The sequence below is a fragment of the Zootoca vivipara genome, chromosome 2 (assembly GCF_965207765.1).
Source record: "Zootoca vivipara chromosome 2, rZooViv2.hap1.1, whole genome shotgun sequence".
NCBI lineage: Eukaryota > Metazoa > Chordata > Lepidosauria > Squamata > Lacertidae > Zootoca > Zootoca vivipara.
The window spans coordinates 106,911,879-106,930,715 of NC_142584.1; the positions used below are offsets into that span (position 1 = coordinate 106,911,879).

General features: G+C 48.2%; 1 protein-coding gene across 1 annotated transcript; it reads right to left on the bottom strand.

The window, feature by feature from the left end:
- Nucleotides 1-7,671: 7,671 nt before the first annotated feature.
- LOC118081072 (E3 ubiquitin-protein ligase TRIM7) lies at nucleotides 7,672-18,739 on the bottom strand. The gene is made up of 6 exons (XM_035107229.3): nucleotides 18,178-18,739; nucleotides 15,530-15,625; nucleotides 13,217-13,447; nucleotides 11,795-11,817; nucleotides 11,226-11,344; nucleotides 7,672-9,549 (listed from the first exon to the last, which is right to left on the bottom strand). The coding sequence occupies exons 1-6, from the start codon at nucleotides 18,643-18,645 to the stop codon at nucleotides 9,041-9,043; spliced, it is 1,446 nt and encodes a 481-aa protein (XP_034963120.3). The 5' UTR covers nucleotides 18,646-18,739; the 3' UTR covers nucleotides 7,672-9,040.
- Nucleotides 18,740-18,837: the final 98 nt, after the last annotated feature.

Consider the following 18,837-nt stretch of genomic DNA (forward strand, 5'->3'; position numbering starts at 1 on the left):
ATTTTACACAGCACGCATATTGGGGGGAATGATTGTGTGCAAAATGAAGGGGGACTCTGAAGGTGAGGGGACTCTGAAGGGAGACTCTGAAGGTCCATTTAACATAAAAAGGTCCATCTAACACAAAAAGCCACAGCAACACAGGGCATGGCCAGCTAGTAGTAGTAGTAGTAGTTATACCCACCCATCTGACTGGGTGGGTTGTCCCAGCCACTCTGGGCAGCTTCCAACATATATCCTATATAATAAAGTCCCTGTGTCTCTGCGTCCAGTCCCTGTGTCCGCGCTAATGCGCATGTGCCCCACGGACACAGGGGCTGGACGAAGAGGCGGGACGTACACACACACACGCTCTCTCCCCCCCTCAACCCTCTGCCTCCCGTTCCCCTGCGGCGGCGGACCAAGATGGCGGCATCGGGCTCCGGGGCCGCGGCGGCAGGAGCCCGGTCCGACTCCCCCCCGCCGGCCCCGGAGCCCGATGCCGCCATCTTGGTCCGCCGCCGCCGCCTCCTGACAACCCTACCTGGCCCATGGGAGGAGTGGCAGGGCCGCAGCCTTCCCTCCCTCTCTGCGCTCGGCCACAGGACACGACGGGAGAGCACTTTGTTTAATTGCGTTCCTGGCACGCCCCGCGGCCGAGCGCAGAAAGGGAGGGAAGGCCGCGGCCCCGTCACACCTCTAGCGCCCGTTTTCTTAACGGGCTGAATGAGACTAGTAAACACATAATAAAACATTTTAAAAACTTCCATATACAGGGCTGCCCAGATGTCTTCTAAAGGTTATATACTATCTCATTGACTCAGGGGTCAAATAACTCCATACCCTCCAACATTTCTGCGATGAAAATAGGGGCTTCCTAAGGAAAAGTGGGCCATTCTGAGATCAAATCAGAAACTGAGACGGTTTCTGTAAATCCAGGACTGTCCCCAGAGCGTCTCCACCCCCACCATTCAGCCCGGACACTAAGATCCAGCACCGAGGGCCTTCTGGCAGTTCCCTCATTGCGAGAAGTGAGGTTACAGGGAACCAGACAGAGGGCCTTCTCGGTAGTGGCACCCGCCCTGTGGAACGCCCTCCCAGCAGATGTCAAGGCAATAAGTAACTATTCTACTTTCAGAAGACAACTGAAGGCGGCCCTGTTTAGGGAAGTTTTTAATGTTTGATGGTGTACTGTTTTTAATATTCGGATGGAAGCCGCCCAGAGTGGCTGGGGAAACCCAGCCAGATGGGCGGGGTATAAATAAATTATACTTGAAAGGAGTGGGTGCATGGCTCAGTGGTAGAGCACATGCTGGTTCAACCCCTGATATCTCCGGGTACGGCTAGCCTTGGGAAGAGCTGCTGCCAATCCGTGTAAACAATACTGAGCTAGACAAATGAAGTGGTGGTCTGACGATATAAGACAACCTTGAATCATAGTGTTGGAAGGGACCCTGAGGATCATCTAGCCCAATGTTTCCCAAACTTGAGTTTCCAGATGGCCTGGGTTACAATTCCCATCATCCTGCTAGCTTTGGATGGTGGGAGTTGTAGTCCAAAAACAGCTGGAGACCCAAGTTTGGGAAACCCTGATCCAATCTAACCCTCTGCAATCCAGGAATAAGCAGCTGTCCCTTATGGGGATTGAACCTGCAACCTTGGCATTATCAGCACCATGCTCTAACCAACTGAGCTATCCAACTCAACAAGGGAAGGCTCCCCAGAATGGTCTTCCAAATTTGCTGCATGAGACAGCCTACTCCACATTACTCAGTGAGAGAGAGACGGCTTTCATTTACTTATTATTGCATTGACACTCCACATTTGCTCCAAGACCTCAAAGTGGCATAGATCACTCTCCCTTTGGTATTATCCCCATAACAACCCCATGAGGTTGGTTAGACTAAGAGTTGGTGACTGGCCCAAGGTCACCCAGTGAGTTTCCGGACTTAGTGGGGGGTTGAACTCCCGAGTCCTAGTCCATCGTTGTAATCACTACACTACACTGTCTGTAGCTTGTGTGTCAAAAATTCTGGCCTCTGCCACACACACAGGCTGAAATCGTAAGCACACTTACACGGGAGCAAGATCCATTGACCACAGCGGGAGTTGCTTCCAAGTAAATATGCACCCGATTTGGCTGCAAATCCAGGAGGTCTTACCGGTTTCCGCAAGGCACAGGATTGCTGGGAAGATGATCTTCCAGGGGGCAGCTAGAACCGGCTCCATTGTAGCTGCTCCTTAGCGACTTCACCGGCTGCCCGAGGCAGGAGTGCCAGCGATTGCGTGGTTTTATGGGAACAAAACAAACGGGATGGTTTTATGGGAAGGAGTTCGCCTGGTATCCAGTGACACCGAGGAGTGTTTCCATTAAAATGGAGGTGCTTCTGCCTAGTGATAGGGGAGCTCATCCGGTGGCGATGGGCAGCAAGAAAGTTATAGCCGGTAAAGCGTAATAAAACAGCCTTTCGTCTGGGGCTAAATCCTCACATCCTTGCTTCTAGTTGGGTCAAAGTTTTTCCAAACCAGATTTCTCCAGTTTTTCTTTTTATTGCATCTCCTCTCACTAGGAAACCTTTCTAGGAAATAGAAAACTGGAGCATTATCTGAATATTATAGGGGCAAAGAAATAAGAGACCATGAGAGCTGAATGGATTTCCTTAAACCCATAGGTACTGCCATACTTTGAAGCGTCCATGAACAACTCAGATATGCTGGTTAAAAAAAAAAATCTTACATTTGTATATTTTGTGGTCTGTATGCCCATCACACACCCAACTATCTAACTGAATCACCTACTACCAGGATCCTTCCCACCTCCGGACAAGTAACTGTCATGGTGGACTGGTTAGATCCAGGAGTGGTGGGACGCACCAGCTAGGGAACCCCCAAGGGAACCCCCAGAGGAAGAAGGCTCAGAGTCAAGGAACTGGTGGTGAGATGACCACGAGTGGTCAGAGGGAGAAGAGTGAGCAGACTGGGAGGAGGAGGTGTCGGAAGCTGGAGAGGCAACAGGGTTTAGTGAGCAGGAAGAGGCTGTGGCAGAGAGCAGTTTAGAATCAGAGGCAGAGATTCAGCTTCTGAAGAAGCAGAGAGTTTCCCCCTCCTGCTGCAACCAGCTCCACTCCCCCTTGGTTTCCCAGAACATGCAGAGAAATGAAGAAGGAGCAGCAGAGGCAGCAAGGCGTCAGAGTCTCAGACTCCTTGGGAAGAGGAGGAGCCTTGGAGAGCCATGCGAAGGTGGGGACCTTCAGTCCTGGCAACTGCCTCATTGGGGCAAGACTACTAGGAAGAGTTGCTGTGATCACTAGGCTTGAGCAGTTTTGTTTCTTTGAATGAAGAGTGAACTGTGTTGTTTTATTGCTGACCCATGCCTGAGAGCATCCTTGACACCAGAGGATAACTGTTCTTCTGGTAAGGAATTGGTCTCTTCTAAGTGAATGTTTCCCTCTTCCTCAGAGTGATGCTCTTCTGCCAACACCTTCATTCTCCCCGGCACCAAAAGAGCTATCCTTGTGGGAAAGGGACACAGCTATAATATCCCTGAAGGCCTCAGCCCGCAGCCTCTCTAAGTTTCAGCATGTCTGTCACCTTGGCCTCAGGGGAACTCACTCACTGCATCTTGGACACACCTAGGGCTTCTGTCCAACAAGGAGATAGTTGTACACGTGGCAGAAAGTGCAAAACACTGGAAAGCCCCACGTTCCTGCTAGCATTCTCCCTGCATAATTGTTTTTGTAGTTAGTTTTGCAGCATGAGAGCATTCCCGTTCTGATCTCATAATGAGATATTGCAACTCTCAGGATAGTGGTACCAGATCTCACATTATTTTTGATACAGCTTGTAAAATTTCCAAATGCTCTTTCAAAGACATCTTTAACTCATCAAAGGCAGATCTGGAGTAGCTACTTCTCCCATGGGAGCACTAAGATGGAAGAAGCTGCATTCGTCAGAATCTTCCTTTTTCTTATTTCTGGGCTCTGAGTGTCGTTGCCAAAAGGCACCAACCCACACGGAACATGAGCAAATCACATGGTTTGAAAAATACAGAAAGCCTCTTTGGTGGGAGAATCATATGGAATCCAATGAAGGAAAGTGTTCATTGGCTATGAGATACTGACTGACTGCTGGGGTGAAAAAAAGATTAGTAATGGGGAGGGGGACTAAGAAAGCAAGAAGATCCCTGCTGGATCAAACCAAAGGCTTGTCTAGTCAAGTAGTCTTGCAAAGTGGCCAACCAGCTATCTATGACGCGGGTGGCACTGTGGTCTAAACCACCGAGCCTCTTGAGCTTGCAGATTGGAAGTTTGGCAGTTCAAATCCCCTCGACGGGTTGAGCTCCTGTTGCTCCGTCCCAGCTCCTGCCAACCTAGCATTTCGAAAGCACGCCAGTGCAAGTACCCATAGATAAATAGGCACCGCTGTGGCAGGAAGGTAAACGGCATTTCCGTGTGATATGGCTTCCATCACGGTGTCCCATTGCACCAGAAGCGATTTAGTCATGCTGGGCACATGACCCGGAAAGCTGTCTGTGGACAAACGCTGGCTCCCTCGGTCTGAAAGCGAGATGAACGCTGCAACCCCATAGTCACCTTTGACTGGACTTAACTGTCCAGGGTCCTCTGTAGGTTGGTGGACAGGATTTGAGCACAATGGCATTTCCCTTGCTGTCCTTCCCCCACCAACTGGTATTCAGAGGCACAGCGCAACTGGAATCCTTAACAGGGGAGCATGCCACGCTGCTACGTTTTGTTGCGGGATCCATTCCTTCTCTTGACTGCACAGTTATCATCTGAAGAAGTGTGCATGCACACGAAAGCTCATACCAATGACAAACTTAGCTGGTCTCTTCTTTGGGTGCAAGCTCTGAAAAGCATACCTGGCCCATAATGGACAATCAGTAAGCATGGAAACCCATCTCCTGTGCCACTAACTGCCTATTTGGGAGCATTTGCTGCTCACCGAAGCTGCACATGAATCACTGCTGTCACTGCGTATGATTCGTAAGTCAACACATCCCCTTGCAGTGGGAGGCCAAGGTGGCAAATAAAAGAATTGAGACTGGGTTGGGTGTGCATAAGGCAACAATGAAGAAACAGTGCCTTTGACCTTCTGGGATTCAGAATCTCTCCTCAGGGGAATGCAGCATCCTCCTGATTACTGACTCGGAAGAGAGTGGTTTCTACTGTGACTGTCCCTTTAAGCAGGCCCCAATCCACCTCTACAGGAGGCAGGGCTGTCAGTAATTCAGTCAGGCCAACCAAGTGCTGCCCACCAAGGCCTAATGAAGAACTCACTGCACTCAGGAATTTAGGTCACATTCCCACCTCACATTTAAAGGACAACGGTACCGATAATAATAATTTTATTATTTGTACCCCACCCATCTGACTAGGTTGCGCCAGCCACTCTGTGTGGTTTTCAACATACAGTGGTACCTCTGATTACAAACTTAATTCATTCCGGAGGTCCATTCTTAACCTGAAACTGTTCTTAACCTGAGGTACCACTTTAGCTAATGGGGCCTCCCGCTGCGCCGCAATTTCTGTTATCATCCTGAAGCAAAGTTCTTAAACTGAGGTATTAGTTCTGGGTTAGCGGAGTCTGTAACCTGAAGTGTTTGTAACCCGAGGCACCACTGTATATAAAAAACCTAATAAAATATTACACATTAAAAAGCCTCCCTAGACAGGGCTGCCTTCAGATGTGAATAGTCGTGAATCCTGGGAGCTGCAGTTTCATAGTTGTGGGGAGACTCCTATTCCCCTCCCACAGCTACAATTCCCAGAGTGGTTAAAACAATCAATCCTTCTTCACAGGAAACAGGTGTAGTCCTCTGACAAAGGGTGATATATAAATTGAATTTTTTTAAAAAACAAACTCTGGGAATTGTAGCTCTGGGAGGGGTAGAAACGAATGCAGAGGGTGACCATGATAATAAAGGGTCCGGAAATCAAGCCTTAAGAGGAATGGAAGTTGGGTATGTTTAGCCTGATGTAATACGATTGCCATCTTCAAACCATAGAATTGTAGAGCTGGAAGGGGACCAAGGGTCATCTAGTCCAACCCCCTGCAATGGCAGGAATCTCAACTGAAGTATCCATGACAGACATAGCTGCCAAGTTATCCCTTTTTTACAGGGATTTTCCCTTATGCTGAATAGGCTTCCTCGCGAGAAAAGCAAAAACTTGGCAGCTATGATGACAGATGACCAGCCAACCCCCAAGTTTAGCATTCTATTAACAATAAAAGTGAATTGGATAGAAGCAACAAGAGATAAATGAGCTCTATCTGAAGAGCTGTCACACAGAATACAGCACTTGCTTTCTGCTGCTCCAGACGGCAGGACCCAACCAACAGAGTCAAATTACGAGAAAGGAGACTGGCTAGAGCTGTTTGACAGCGGAACAGACTCCTTTGCCTCTCCTTTATTGCAGGTTTTTAAACAGAGGTTGGATGGCCACCTGTCAGCAATTCTTCAGCTGTGATTCCTACATTGCAGGGGATCCCTCCCAACTCTACAATTCTAAGAGGGGTCTCCTCACACCTCTCAGCACCCTATGGAAACTACAGCTCCCAGAATTCTTTGAGGGGGAGCCATGGCTGTTTACAGTGGGAGCATAGTGCTTTAAATTTATGGTGTGAATGTGGCCTTAAATAGCCTAGAGCAGGCATAAGCAAACTCAGCCCTCCAGATGTTTTGGGACTACAATTCCCATCATCCCTGACCACTGGGTCCTGCTAGCTAGGGATGGTGGGAGTTGTAGTCCCAAAACATCTGGAGGGCCAAGTTTGCCTATGCCTGGCCTAGAGATCTAGCAATGAGAGGGAGGAGGGAGACTGGCTTGCTGGAAAAGCAAGCCTGAAGGACTGTCAGCTCTTGGTGCCTCCACAGCTTCTTCCCCAACCAGCAAGAGGACCGTGATTAGAGTGCCACATATATATACAACAAAGTTAGTAATGTAATAAGGCACCAGACTCAAGTTATATTAACCCAGGTGTGGAGCTAGACGTTATGAAGCAAACAGCACCCCCAGACTTGTGGTTTCTCTCATATGCCAAAACATTTGATCCCAAAGTCTTCTTTCTCACTTGTTGGGGAAAATTGACTTTGATAAGGAATGCTTAACCCTCCTCTCCACTATCTTTAATTACTTTCTGCACAGCTGAGGGGAGGAAACACCATTAAGGAGTATTTGCAGGAGAAAACTAGGAAGCACAGGATGATGGAGGCGCCTCCCTCTCCCGCTGGGCCTTCTCATTTATGACTACTGCGACGAATGTCCCCCTCTCTATTACTAAAATGCGGCACAGGAATCCAGAGGTGAAGCCACACACACTCTTCTCCCGCCTCCTCCAAATAAAGCCCTTTATTCTTGTGGGTTTATAAGTACTGTAAAGAGACTCTCCTTCCAGCTCACGTGGCCTGGTATCAAATAAAAACTCTAGGCTGTTTGATAGAATAACCTCCTGCCACCAGTAAAGGGTCTCTCTCTGGGCTTGATATCCTCTACTGTAAAAGTTTGCCCTTTCCACGCTGGCAACTTGTTGACACCCCAACAAGTTTCTAAGCCTCCTCAGTGTTACTGTAAGACACAAACTTTCGCCTCTTTTCCTGAGGTAAGTTTTGTCCTCTAATGAGTTACCACTTCTGTGAGTCCCGATACCTTGCTGGAAAAAGAATGACGGTACTTCTTGGCACAAAAGAAAAGAATTTTATTAACCTTAGAACATAGTTGTTTATTTAACGTTTCATGTGTTTATAAGATATGTTTCGGTTGTAGATAATCTCTGTCAAACATTTAACATCGAGCCTTCCTGAACCTCATCTAGATCCCCACTATCCTGACCTCTCAGCTTTCTTCTTCACACCTACCCACTCCCTCTCCTCAACTGACAAAACCGCTGCTCCCTCCTTTTAAACTGGGAACAGTCCCGCCCCCACCAGAATAGTATGTCAGTCAGGCTGGAGGTGGATTAACTCTTTTCCAGCCAGGTAGGAATAAATATTTCAAAACCGTGTCAAGTACAACTACATTTCGATCCCGTCCGTCTTCTGAAGCAAGTGCCCTCCCAGAGTTATTGGAGTACAACTCCCATCACGCTTGACCTCAAGAGTTCAAGCCAGTGTGCATTTTTATTCTCCATTTATTCAACCCTTTGAGGTAGATTCAGCAGAGATAAAGCGATACTTTTTGAAGGGACGGAGTACCATGTGCTGAATGTCCTAAATCTCCCCACCCTATGTGCAGCAGTCTATCCAGGGCACTCTGCCTTATTGGCAAACCCGGGTTTAGCAATGCACGATTGCCTATAGATCAAGGGTATATAGAATGTGTGGCCCACAATCCTCTGTTGGACTTCAACTCCCATCATCCTTTGCCAACCCGTGATACAGACTATGGCAGATTCTGAGTCCTACTTGGCTCCAACAGGACTCACAGACCCGGAATCTGTTTGAATGACCTTGTATATTGGGAGTTAACAAAAATAGTTTTGTGGGTGAACCAGTACGAGTTGTTCTTTATTTCCCCCCACATCACTCCAGGGCTAACTTCCAAGTCCCGGACTGCAGAATCCGGGACCGGCAGCCGTGTGACACCGGAAGTTGCATTGACGTAACATCCGGTGTTGCTTTGCCCTTCTATGGGCACAAAAAATGGCCACCGCCGGCTTCAAAAGTAGCTTCTACACATGACCGGAAGTGCGTCAACGCAACTTCTGGGGTCGGCCCGCCCATCTATGGGCACCAAAATGGCCGCCGCCGACACTGGAAGTCGCATCTATGCACTTCCGGTCATGCATAGATACGACTTTTGAAGCCGGCGGCGGCCAATTTTTGTGCCCATAGAAGGGCAAATCAGGGGGGGGAAATGGCCGCCGGCAGGAGAAAATAACGGAGAAAAACGGGAGACGAAATGATATGGGGGACCACCGGGAAAAGGTAAGTAAAAACGGGGGTTTCCCGGGGAAAACGGGAGACTTGGCAGCTATGTTCCAGGGAAGAAGATGGTGATCAGGCGACAGCATCTCCCGTTCCTTTCCACCCTTCAACTTTGCCTCAGGGACACAGTGTGAGAGAGGAGTCAGGGGACCACAGCCAAAAGAACGGGTAAAGCTTCTCTGTGAAGGAGGCCCTCAAAGTGAAGAGTGTTTCTGAGCTACAAGGGTCGGAGAAGGTCACCCGCCCTGCCTCATAGTCCAAGCTAACCAGAATCCTGCGGGTCGGGGTCTCCGGCTCTGCCACAATTGCTGGCGTTGCAGGAAGGAGCTGGTAGGGCCCCAACTCCACAGCCCAAACCCCATGTTCTGGTTGAAGTACCACGGGCCTCTTCCTTTCCACAGATTCCTGAGCTACACCGAGGGCCCAACCGCAGCGGCCTTTCACATCTACCAGCCAGTGGTGGCGGCCGCTCAAGAATCCCTCAGAGCCCAGCACACAGAAGGAGGGGTGGAATCTTCTAGAAGTGTTGAGGTAAGCTGGGAAGCCATCCCTGCGGCTCACAGTCCTCCGGTCAGCTGAAATCGCCAGGTTGGGATGAGCTGAATCGGGATCCAAGGTGATGATCTCTGTAATAACACAGAGGAATGTGTGCCTCTTATCTACATCACATATGAAGCGCATGCACAGATAAGATCTGCTCTGGATTATTAATAAAAGGAGAAACTGGCTGCCCAGCTTAGTATTATTGCGCTCCCTCCAATTCCTAGAGCGATGAGACGTTTCAGTAGTGCAGTGCTTACTATGTTTGGTTTCCATTGGAAGGAGGTTACTGGAGACTCTTTTTTTTACATCTAACCAGGGCTGTTTTTCAGCTGGAACTCGTCGGAGGCGCCCCTAAAAGTGGCTGTGGCGCCTCTAAAACAGTGTTTCTCAACCTTTTTTGGGCCACGGCACACTTGTTCCGTGAAAAAAATCACGAGGCACACCACCATTAAAAAAGTTAAAAAAATTAACTCTGTGCCGCCCTATATTATAATTACGACTGTAAGAAACACTTGCCAAATATTGCTCTCCGGCGGGTCAGTGCTGTGTATTGGCGGCTGCCAGGCTCGTTTGCACTGAGCTTTGGGAAAGAGGAGGAGAAATATTGCTTTCCGGCGGGTCAGCGCTGAGTATTGGCCCTTCTCGTCGCCGCACGTCGCGGCACACCAGCCAGCGTCTCGCGGCACACTAGTGTGCCACGGAACAGCGGTTGAGAAACGCTGCTCTAAAAGCTGAACAACAGGGTTGTCCACTCCACCCCACCCTCCCACTATATATAAGGGTCTGGTGACTTCTTTCAGTGTATCTGAAGAAGTGTGCATGCACACGAAAGCTTATACCTAGAACAAACTTAGTTGGTCTTTAAGGTGCTACAGGACAATTTTGTAATTTCTTTCATCCCAAAAAGGTGAGAGTTCCTGCACCTCTTTTTCTAGAAGAAGAAGAAAAAAGCACTGCATATAAATGCAAGTCTCGCTATCCGAACACATTGCATTTTCAGGAAATTGCTTGTCAAGGCAAGCGTTTGCTTAACGAGTCAACAATTTCCATGGATTCCTACGTGGAAATTTCTAATGCATTCCCGGACATGGAATTTTGACCCCAAAACAAAACAAACAAACAGGGGAAACCCTCTGAAACATTGCAAAAGCCAAAAAGGGGGGGGGGAAATGATCTTATTTGTACAATCTACCTCCTCCCCTTCTACTCACGGTTTCTGCCTTGAGCAAAACACAAAAAAAGTAAGGCTTGCTCAAGGCCGCTTATTTGTTTACCGTGCTACATGCAGGTCCAACTGTTTGGATATCTGAATCTGTGGTGTGTGTAGCGAGGTTTGGGGTGCTAATTCCTCATGTTTGGATAAGCGGATTTTTGTATCATGGAAGTGGTATAGTAATCTCTGGCATGCTTTTGTCTCTATACCTGTTCTCCTGACCACTCTACACTAAAAACCCAACCCTACCTGAAGTTATTCAATGTCCATTGTAAAAAAAAAAGGGGGGGGGAGACCTTTCTCCCATCCCTTCCTTGGAAGTACCATGTCTAGGATATAACTAACATCATCAATGCTACTATTAACCTACGAAGAGCCAAAGGTGGGATACAGCCATTGTGGCTAGTTTGAATTGATAGCCCCTGATATTCTACTAATGTTCTTTTAAAACCAGCCAAGTCGGTGGCCTTCACTGCCTCTTGTGGCAGTGAGTTCCACAGGGCACCTGTGTGTTGTTGCGCGAAGAAGTTAGTGCAAAGCACAAACCTCTCATCTCGGTCATATGCTCCCACAGGGCAGTCTTCTTCCGAGAGAGATGGAAAATTCTCTCTTCCAATTCAGTGGTGGACACAGGTGACCATTTTGGAAAGTTCCAGTTTTTGCACCTAGCGCGAAAGAGAGAGAAAAATCAGGTGGCTGCTGGGCACATAATCCTGTTTGGCAGAAACTCTGGGCTGTATTCAACTACAGAGCAGAAACACTGAAAATGAATCGACCTAATGAGAAGAGAAGACTCCCTGGAAAAGACCCTGATGTTGGGAAAGACTGAGGGCACAAGGAGAAGGGGACGACAGAGGACGAGATGGTTGGACAGTGTTCTCGAAGCTACCAACATGAGTCTGACCAAACTGCGGGAGGCAGTGGAAGACAGGAGTGCCTGGCGTGCTCTGGTCCATGGGGTCCCGAAGAGTCAGACACGACTAAACAACTAAACAACAACAACAAAATTAACAGCATTTCAATGGGTCTGCTCTGAGCATGACTGGCAGTGGATACAAACCTCTCAGTCTGGTTGATGACAGAATGAACCACACTTAACAACCACAGTTGCTTACCTCTTCAAGAGGCTCCCAGCATCCTAAAAGGGGAGGAGAAATGGAGAGAAAGCAGAATTGTAAGGGGTGCCCTTTCACAGTACTGTATCATAATTCACAACTCAAAATTCCTCCATGAACTATGTGGTAGGGTGGGGAGTAATGTATGAACTGGGCTCTTCCTGAAGTCTAATTTTGTGGTGGGACGGCTTATTAAATTTGTATATTTGTATTCTATTGCTTTTGAGTGCTTCCAGATGACCTATTTACCAATCTGTTTGCAGGGAGTTTAGATACTGCTGCACCGAAGCAAGTCTTATACTGTGCTCCTAGTAAGTTAGCAAAAATGTGCAAGACAGGTAAAAATGTCTGTCGGAAGTGCAAAGAAAAAGAAGGCACTTCCTATCATATGTGGTGGACGTGTAAGGTAATAAAAGCATTCTGGGAAATGATATACAATGAACTGAAAGAAAGGTTTAAAGCAGGCATCCCCAAACTTCGGCCCTCCAGATGTTTTGGACTACAATTCCCATCTTCCCCGACCACTGGTCCTGTTAGCTAGGGATCATGGGAGTTGTAGGCCAAAACATCTGGAGGGCCGCAGTTTGGGGATGCCTGGTTTAAAATAACTTTTTATAAAAAACAAACCAGAGGCTTTTCTATTAAGAATTGTAGGTACTGGAATTCCAAGGGAGCAGAAAAGACTTTTTATGCATGCGAAGACAGCTGCACGGATGTTGTTAACCCAGAGATTGAAAGAAGATAAAGTCCCTACCAGAGAAAAATGGCAAATCAAGTTGTTGGACTATGCCGAAATGGCAAAACTGACCGGAAAGCTCAGGAACCAGGAAGACCAAAACTTTAATAAGGAATGGGGGGGAATTTAAATTTATCTGGAAGACCACTGTAAGCAGTTAAAAACATTAGCAGGACTGTAATAACACTTGTAATGTAACAAGAACTATGAACGTAATGGAGTTGTAAAAAATTTGGATTGTAGAAAAAAGATGCAGTAGAAAAGGTTTAACAACAGAACCCATGGAGGGGAAGGTCCAGAGATTCGATGGAATATTGTAATTTTGGGTGTGTTGTTGTATGATTATAAACTTAAATATGTAAAACCAAAGAAAAAAATATTTTAAAAAAATAAAATAAAACCAACTTCTTTCAGAGGGACTTATAGTTGTGTTTTTCGGGAAGTTTCATTGTACATTAACAGATCTTGCACACCATTCTCTCGGAGCAGATGCACCTTCTGTTTTCAGTGCTTCCAAACATTTAGCTTTGGAGCATGCAGTGGCTTAAAAGCTCCCCCTCTCCTGCTGAATGGGCGGCTCCAAGACACTGGAGACAGGAACCCTGCTGCAGAAACAGCAACGTGTTTGCTGGACGACCACGCCGCTGGACCACATGTTTGCTGGACGACCATGCCGCTGCTTTTACCTTGAGGAGCTCAGTATCCGGCCGCTGACACATTTGTTCCAGCTCAACTATCAGCCCTCGTAGAAGCGGCGCCCCCTGCAGGATCTTGCTCTCGTTCTCCCGCTGCATTTTCTTCACCTCGCTGGCCACTTCCGAAAGCCCCTGTAGGGCATGGCTCTCCCTGTCCTGAAGGGTCTTCCTTAACTGCTGGAACACGTGGGCAGTTCTCTGCCCCTCGGCTTCCGCACGACCCTGTAGAGGAAGGAACGTGAAACGGTGCTGTTCCAAAAGGGTGAGGACAGGAAATATCGAAAAGCAATTTTTCTCCTTGCTGCAGCAAAACCAGTGTATCAGAGCCTAGTAAGTTCAGTGATGCTCCTGAATACGAGTCGCTGGGGAACACAGGAGGGGAGGGGGCCCTTTTGCTTCAATCCTGCTTGCTGGGCTTCCCACAAGCAACTGCTCAGCTGCTGTGAGGACGCAAGGCTCTTATGTTTCCATGCAGTTGCCCCTCCTCGGGCTTGTCCTGATGGGAGTTCAGAGTCCAACAACATCTGGGGAAGGCTGTGGCTCAGCGGTAAAGCACCCGGCTTGCATACAAAAGATTCCAGGTTCAATCCCCACCATTTCCACGTAAGGCTAGGAGATAACCCAAGTTGAAACCCTGCAGCTTCCTATGTTCCTATTGGGGGTGGGGGTCATGTTGGCTCCCCTTTGGCCTACTGCAAGCTTCCCAGCGCAGCCTCAACTCTATGATTCGCCCAGTAACATCCATTAATACTGTGTGATTGCATATCCTAAGAACCTAGATATACCATCTCATCCAGTAGCCTGCTCCTCCAGTGGCCAACTAGATGCCTGTGGGAGTTCTGCAAACAGGCCCTGACAAGTGAAGTGACTCCCCCCATCTTTGCTGCACTTCACGGCCCGCCATTTGAGGCAGCAGGGAGGCCTGCGACGTTTTGGCTGCATACACACATTTAAAGCACATGGTCTCCCCACAAAGACCCCTGAGCGCTGTGGTTTACCCCTCACAAAGCTATTGCTTTGTTTATTTGTTAATTTCTATACTGCCCTTCATCCGGGGATCACAGGGCGGTTTACAATATAAAGCCACAAAAAAACAACAACCCACATAGCCTTCGTAACAAAGCTATGATTACCAACATTGCCTTTGACAAACTACAGTTCCCAGGATCCCTTGGGGGATAACATCATATTTTAAATCAGGCATCCCCAAACTGTGGCCCTCCAGATGTTTTGGCCTACAACTCCCATGATCCCTAGCTAACAGGACCAGGACCAGGTCGGGGAAGATGAGAATTGTAGTCTAAAACATCTGGAGGGCTGAAGTTTGGGGATGGCTGCTTTAAATGCATGGTGTCAGCTTACCTTACACCATGCATTTGCTGCCGTGTCTAGTTTGGGTCTTATGGGGTTTTGCTTACAACTAAGGTTTGGGCTGAGGACTATACTCTACATCCCACACCGGTCTGAAACAGAGCAACTCTGCTTTTTGTTTCGACTTCCTCAACAACAGTGTTTCCCAAACTTGGGTCTCCGGCTGTTTTCGGACTACAACTCCCATCATCCCTAGCTGGCAGGACCAGTGGTCAGGGATGATGGGAGATGTAGTCAAAAGCAGCCGGAGACCCAAGTTTGGGAAACCCTCCCCTACAAGGTACGGATTGGGGTCACTGTGTGCTATCCATTCATCAGCACAACTGCTCTCTATTTGTGTAGTCATTTGCCTCTTAATTGCTAATTATATACATACATGTGCCACATGTTACACATTTTGATCTGTGGCACCATTGTTTCAAGAGCTACTGTTGCTATTTGTCACCCCAGCTGGTCTAACAGAGTTTGCCGGATGGACATATACATTCTGACACAAAATGTGCTTCTTTTCTAAGTGATGTCACTCAAGCCCCAAATATACAAGCGTTCTCCACCCCCATCGTTCAGCCCGGACACTGAGGTCCAGCTCCAAGGGCCTTCTGGCGGTTCCCTCCCTACAAGAAGTGAGGTTACAGGGAATCAGGCAGAGGGCCTTCTCGGTGGTGGCGTCTGCCCTGTGGAATGCCCTCCCACCAGATTTCAAGGAAATAAACAAATATCTGACTTTTAGAAGACATCTGAAGGCAGCCCTGTTTAGGGAAGTTTTTAACGGTTGATGTTTTATTGTGTTTTTAATATTCTATTGAAAACCGCCCAGAGTGGCTGGGGAAACCTAGCCAGATGAGCGGGGTATAAATTTATTATTATTATTATTATTATTATTATTATTATTATTATTATTAAAGACAGCTTTGCCTAAGAAGGCAAACTTACCAGCAACATCTCTAGCCTTTTCCCTTGGTTCATTGCGAGGACCTCCCTGCTGTCCCTCTCGCTTTTCAACAAGGCCAGGTGGTGTTGAAACTGGGCCTGCCCAAAGCAAAGAGCAGGTGGGTGTTCAAGGTTTAGGAAGTGGACAGTTTTGGGTTTCTGTATCATTCTTCTGCCGTAGGCTCCCTCCATAGGCATGAGTAGTGCCAGATTTACGTATAAGCTAAACAAGAGCTTAGGGCCCCACCCTCTTGGTGCCCCCCTCCAAAAAAAACAAAGAAAAAAAACCTTGATGTACATTTCCAAAATATAAGAGAAAAAACAAATAAAATAAAGTCTACATACAACAATAGTGTTTTGTGTTGTGTAGGCTCCTATGGTGTAAGTCATGGGCCCCGCCTGCTAGCCTGCTCTCTAAAATATCAGTGGTTTGCTCATTTCTATATATAGGATGCCTACATTCTGCATGGACTGGTTGCATGGCAACATGGGCAAATGGCTTTAGATACCTATTAGGTCCATAAATGACCAAATAGCATATAAGGGTAAAGGGACCCCTGACCATTAGGTCCAGTCGTGACCGACTCTGGGGTTGCGGCGCTCATCTCGCGTTATTGGCTGAGGGAGCCAGCATACAGCTTCCAGGTCATGTATAGGACCTCAAGCCTCCTTAAAAGGTGTGCACTCTTTCCTGCGAGGTTCTAGTTCTAGCTTCCTGTGAGCACCTGGTAAGCATAGCTGCCAAGTTTTCCCTTTTCTCGCGAGGAAGCCTATTCAGCATAAGGGAAAATCCCTTAAAAAAAGGGATAACTTGGCAGCTATGCTGGTAAGAGGATCCTGAAAACCCATTTCAGACAATGGCAAGGCTCCTGAAATGTGAACCCTTGCAAAGCCTTCCATCTCAAAATGCCCTGTGACTGCAGGTCATAGGCAACAGTTCCTAAGCCAAAGTGCATTCAGTATGCAAACAGAAACAGCAGCCAAACAGCCTGCTTTAACTTGAAAAATCCACTGGAGGGGCAGAGGCTGAGAGTGGAAGAAGCAGGTGGCGGGGGAAATAAATGCTTTAACTCTTTTCCCCACCAGCCACTTCCCTACCACAAAACCACCCCTGAGAAACTTCTTTCCTGCACAGGGTTTCAAATGCATGGTTGCGTGCATCACGTGTGGTTTTTTTTAATGCCTCAAGTTATGAAATAGAGAAATATGGAAATGACGTCAAATGAAGTACCTGGGGAGCCAGCTTAGCCCAGCGGTTCCATCGACCAAAGTATTGCTTAGATCCCTTAATCGCTTCCAGCGGTTTGACACCCGCGGGCGCTGCCTGGCTTTTTTATATATATAAAAATAATAATAATAAATGAAGTAACTGGGAGCGGGGAGCCTAACTGAAAAGAAAAGCAAAATGCGGAAGCTCGGGTACATTGGGCTTGTTGCTGGAAGGAGCCCCTTGCTTGAATGTCAGCAGGAAAAAGCCAGGAAGACTAGCGTGCCCCACTGCAGCTAGGGCAGGGGTGGGGGAACTCACAGCCCACAAGATGTTGCTGGACTACAACTCCTATCCTCCCTGATCACTGGCCATGCTAGCTGGAGCTGAAGGGGACAGGAATCCATCTGCTGGGCACCAAGCTCTTTCTGCTTGCAGAAGTACAGTAGATTTGCTGCATGTGTTCCCCTGTTTGGGTGTGCAAACAGGTCCTCAAGGACTCTGATTTTGCTGCAGTTACTGTGCATGCAGAGAACTTTTTTATAAAAAAACAAACTAAAAAGCTAGAAAACTTTGGTGTTTAGAGGGGCGAGATGAAAACTGGACTCTGCTCTTCCTCCCGCCAAACAGATGAATGGCTGAATTTTAGCTTGCTTTTAGCATGCATTCTGTTCTGGCGTACGATCAGAATAGGCAGTGTGTTGGGCGATGGATAGGAAGCAGGCAGTGCACAATAGTTCTGCATATTTACGTTCAAGTGCACTTAACAGCACAGACAGGGGACTTGTGGCCTTCCATTTCTTGTTGCATGCCAGCTCCCATCAGTCCCAACCAGCATGGCCAATGAGCAGGCATGATGGGAGTTGTAGTTCAGGAACATTTGCAGGGCTGAAGATTCCCCAAAAGCTGCTCTAGAAACAGGGAAGGATATTTATGAATACGATCTTGGACTGTTGGCGTTATGTGGATTCATGGTTTTTTATACAATTAATAAATCTTTATATGGACACTATAAATTATATGTAACGCCGGTATATATATATCTACGTAAAGCTGATACGTGTGAAGTCTTAGGGTAAATACACTGCATAACACATGTGTGTGTTTCTTTTATTGTTTCGATACATAAAGCAAAGGGTGCTGCAATTCCTAAGAAATCTTCTGCGTGCAAAATGCATCCCCAATCTCTCACCTCGGCTCCCCCCCCCAACAAATCAAAAGCAAAATAATGTTTTGTTTTTAATGCAAGTATCTCGTGAACAGAGATCACTGGAGGAAACGCTCCCCAAGCTACGATCCTTCCCACCACTCTGGGCTGCGTGCAAAGCTCGCCTTACTCAGAGTAGCCCTACTGAAGGCAATGAACTTTACTGATTGCGAAAGGGGGGTCATTGCTTCCGGCGGGAACTTCGTGGAAAGGCGCCGCTCTTCTCGCTGCTTTTACCTTGTAGTCCTTGGCTGCCTCGTCCACGGGGACCACCGCGTGAGATCGGTGCTCTTTGGATCTGTCGCAGACCACGCAGATGAGACCCTCGTCCGCCAGGCAGAACAACTTCAGCGGCTCCTGGTGCTGCCGGCACACCAGCCCCGCTCCTGGGCTGCTGCTGGCCGGCGGCGGGGAAGGCGCGCCCCGAGAGGTGCCGGGGAGCTCGGCGAGCGAGGCCAGCTCCTTGGCCCTCTCGGCCACTTTGCCCAGCTGCGCGTTGGGCCGAAGCTTCCCGGAGCGGGACCTTTTCCTGCACTGCGGGCAGGGGAAAAAGCTGTCGCCCAGGCCGCTCCAGTAGGTGGTGATGCACGCCCGGCAGAAGTTGTGCTCGCAGCTCAGGATCACCGGATCGCCGAAGTAATCCAGGCAGATCGGGCAGAAGAGCTCTTCCCGCAGGGCGCGGGCGACGGCGACGGCGGCGGCCATGGAGGAAGGAGGGAGAAGAAGCGCTTTTTGCAACGGCCCCGGCTGGCACCGCCTGCCTCTTTCTTGCTCAAGCGTGCAAAAATAAACAACCACCACCCGAAACCGAAAGTAGGCGGGGAGAAAGCCAGAAGTGGGTGTGCGCGCGGCAAAAAGAAAATTCTGGGAGGGGGGCGGGGCCGCGTGGAACCTAAA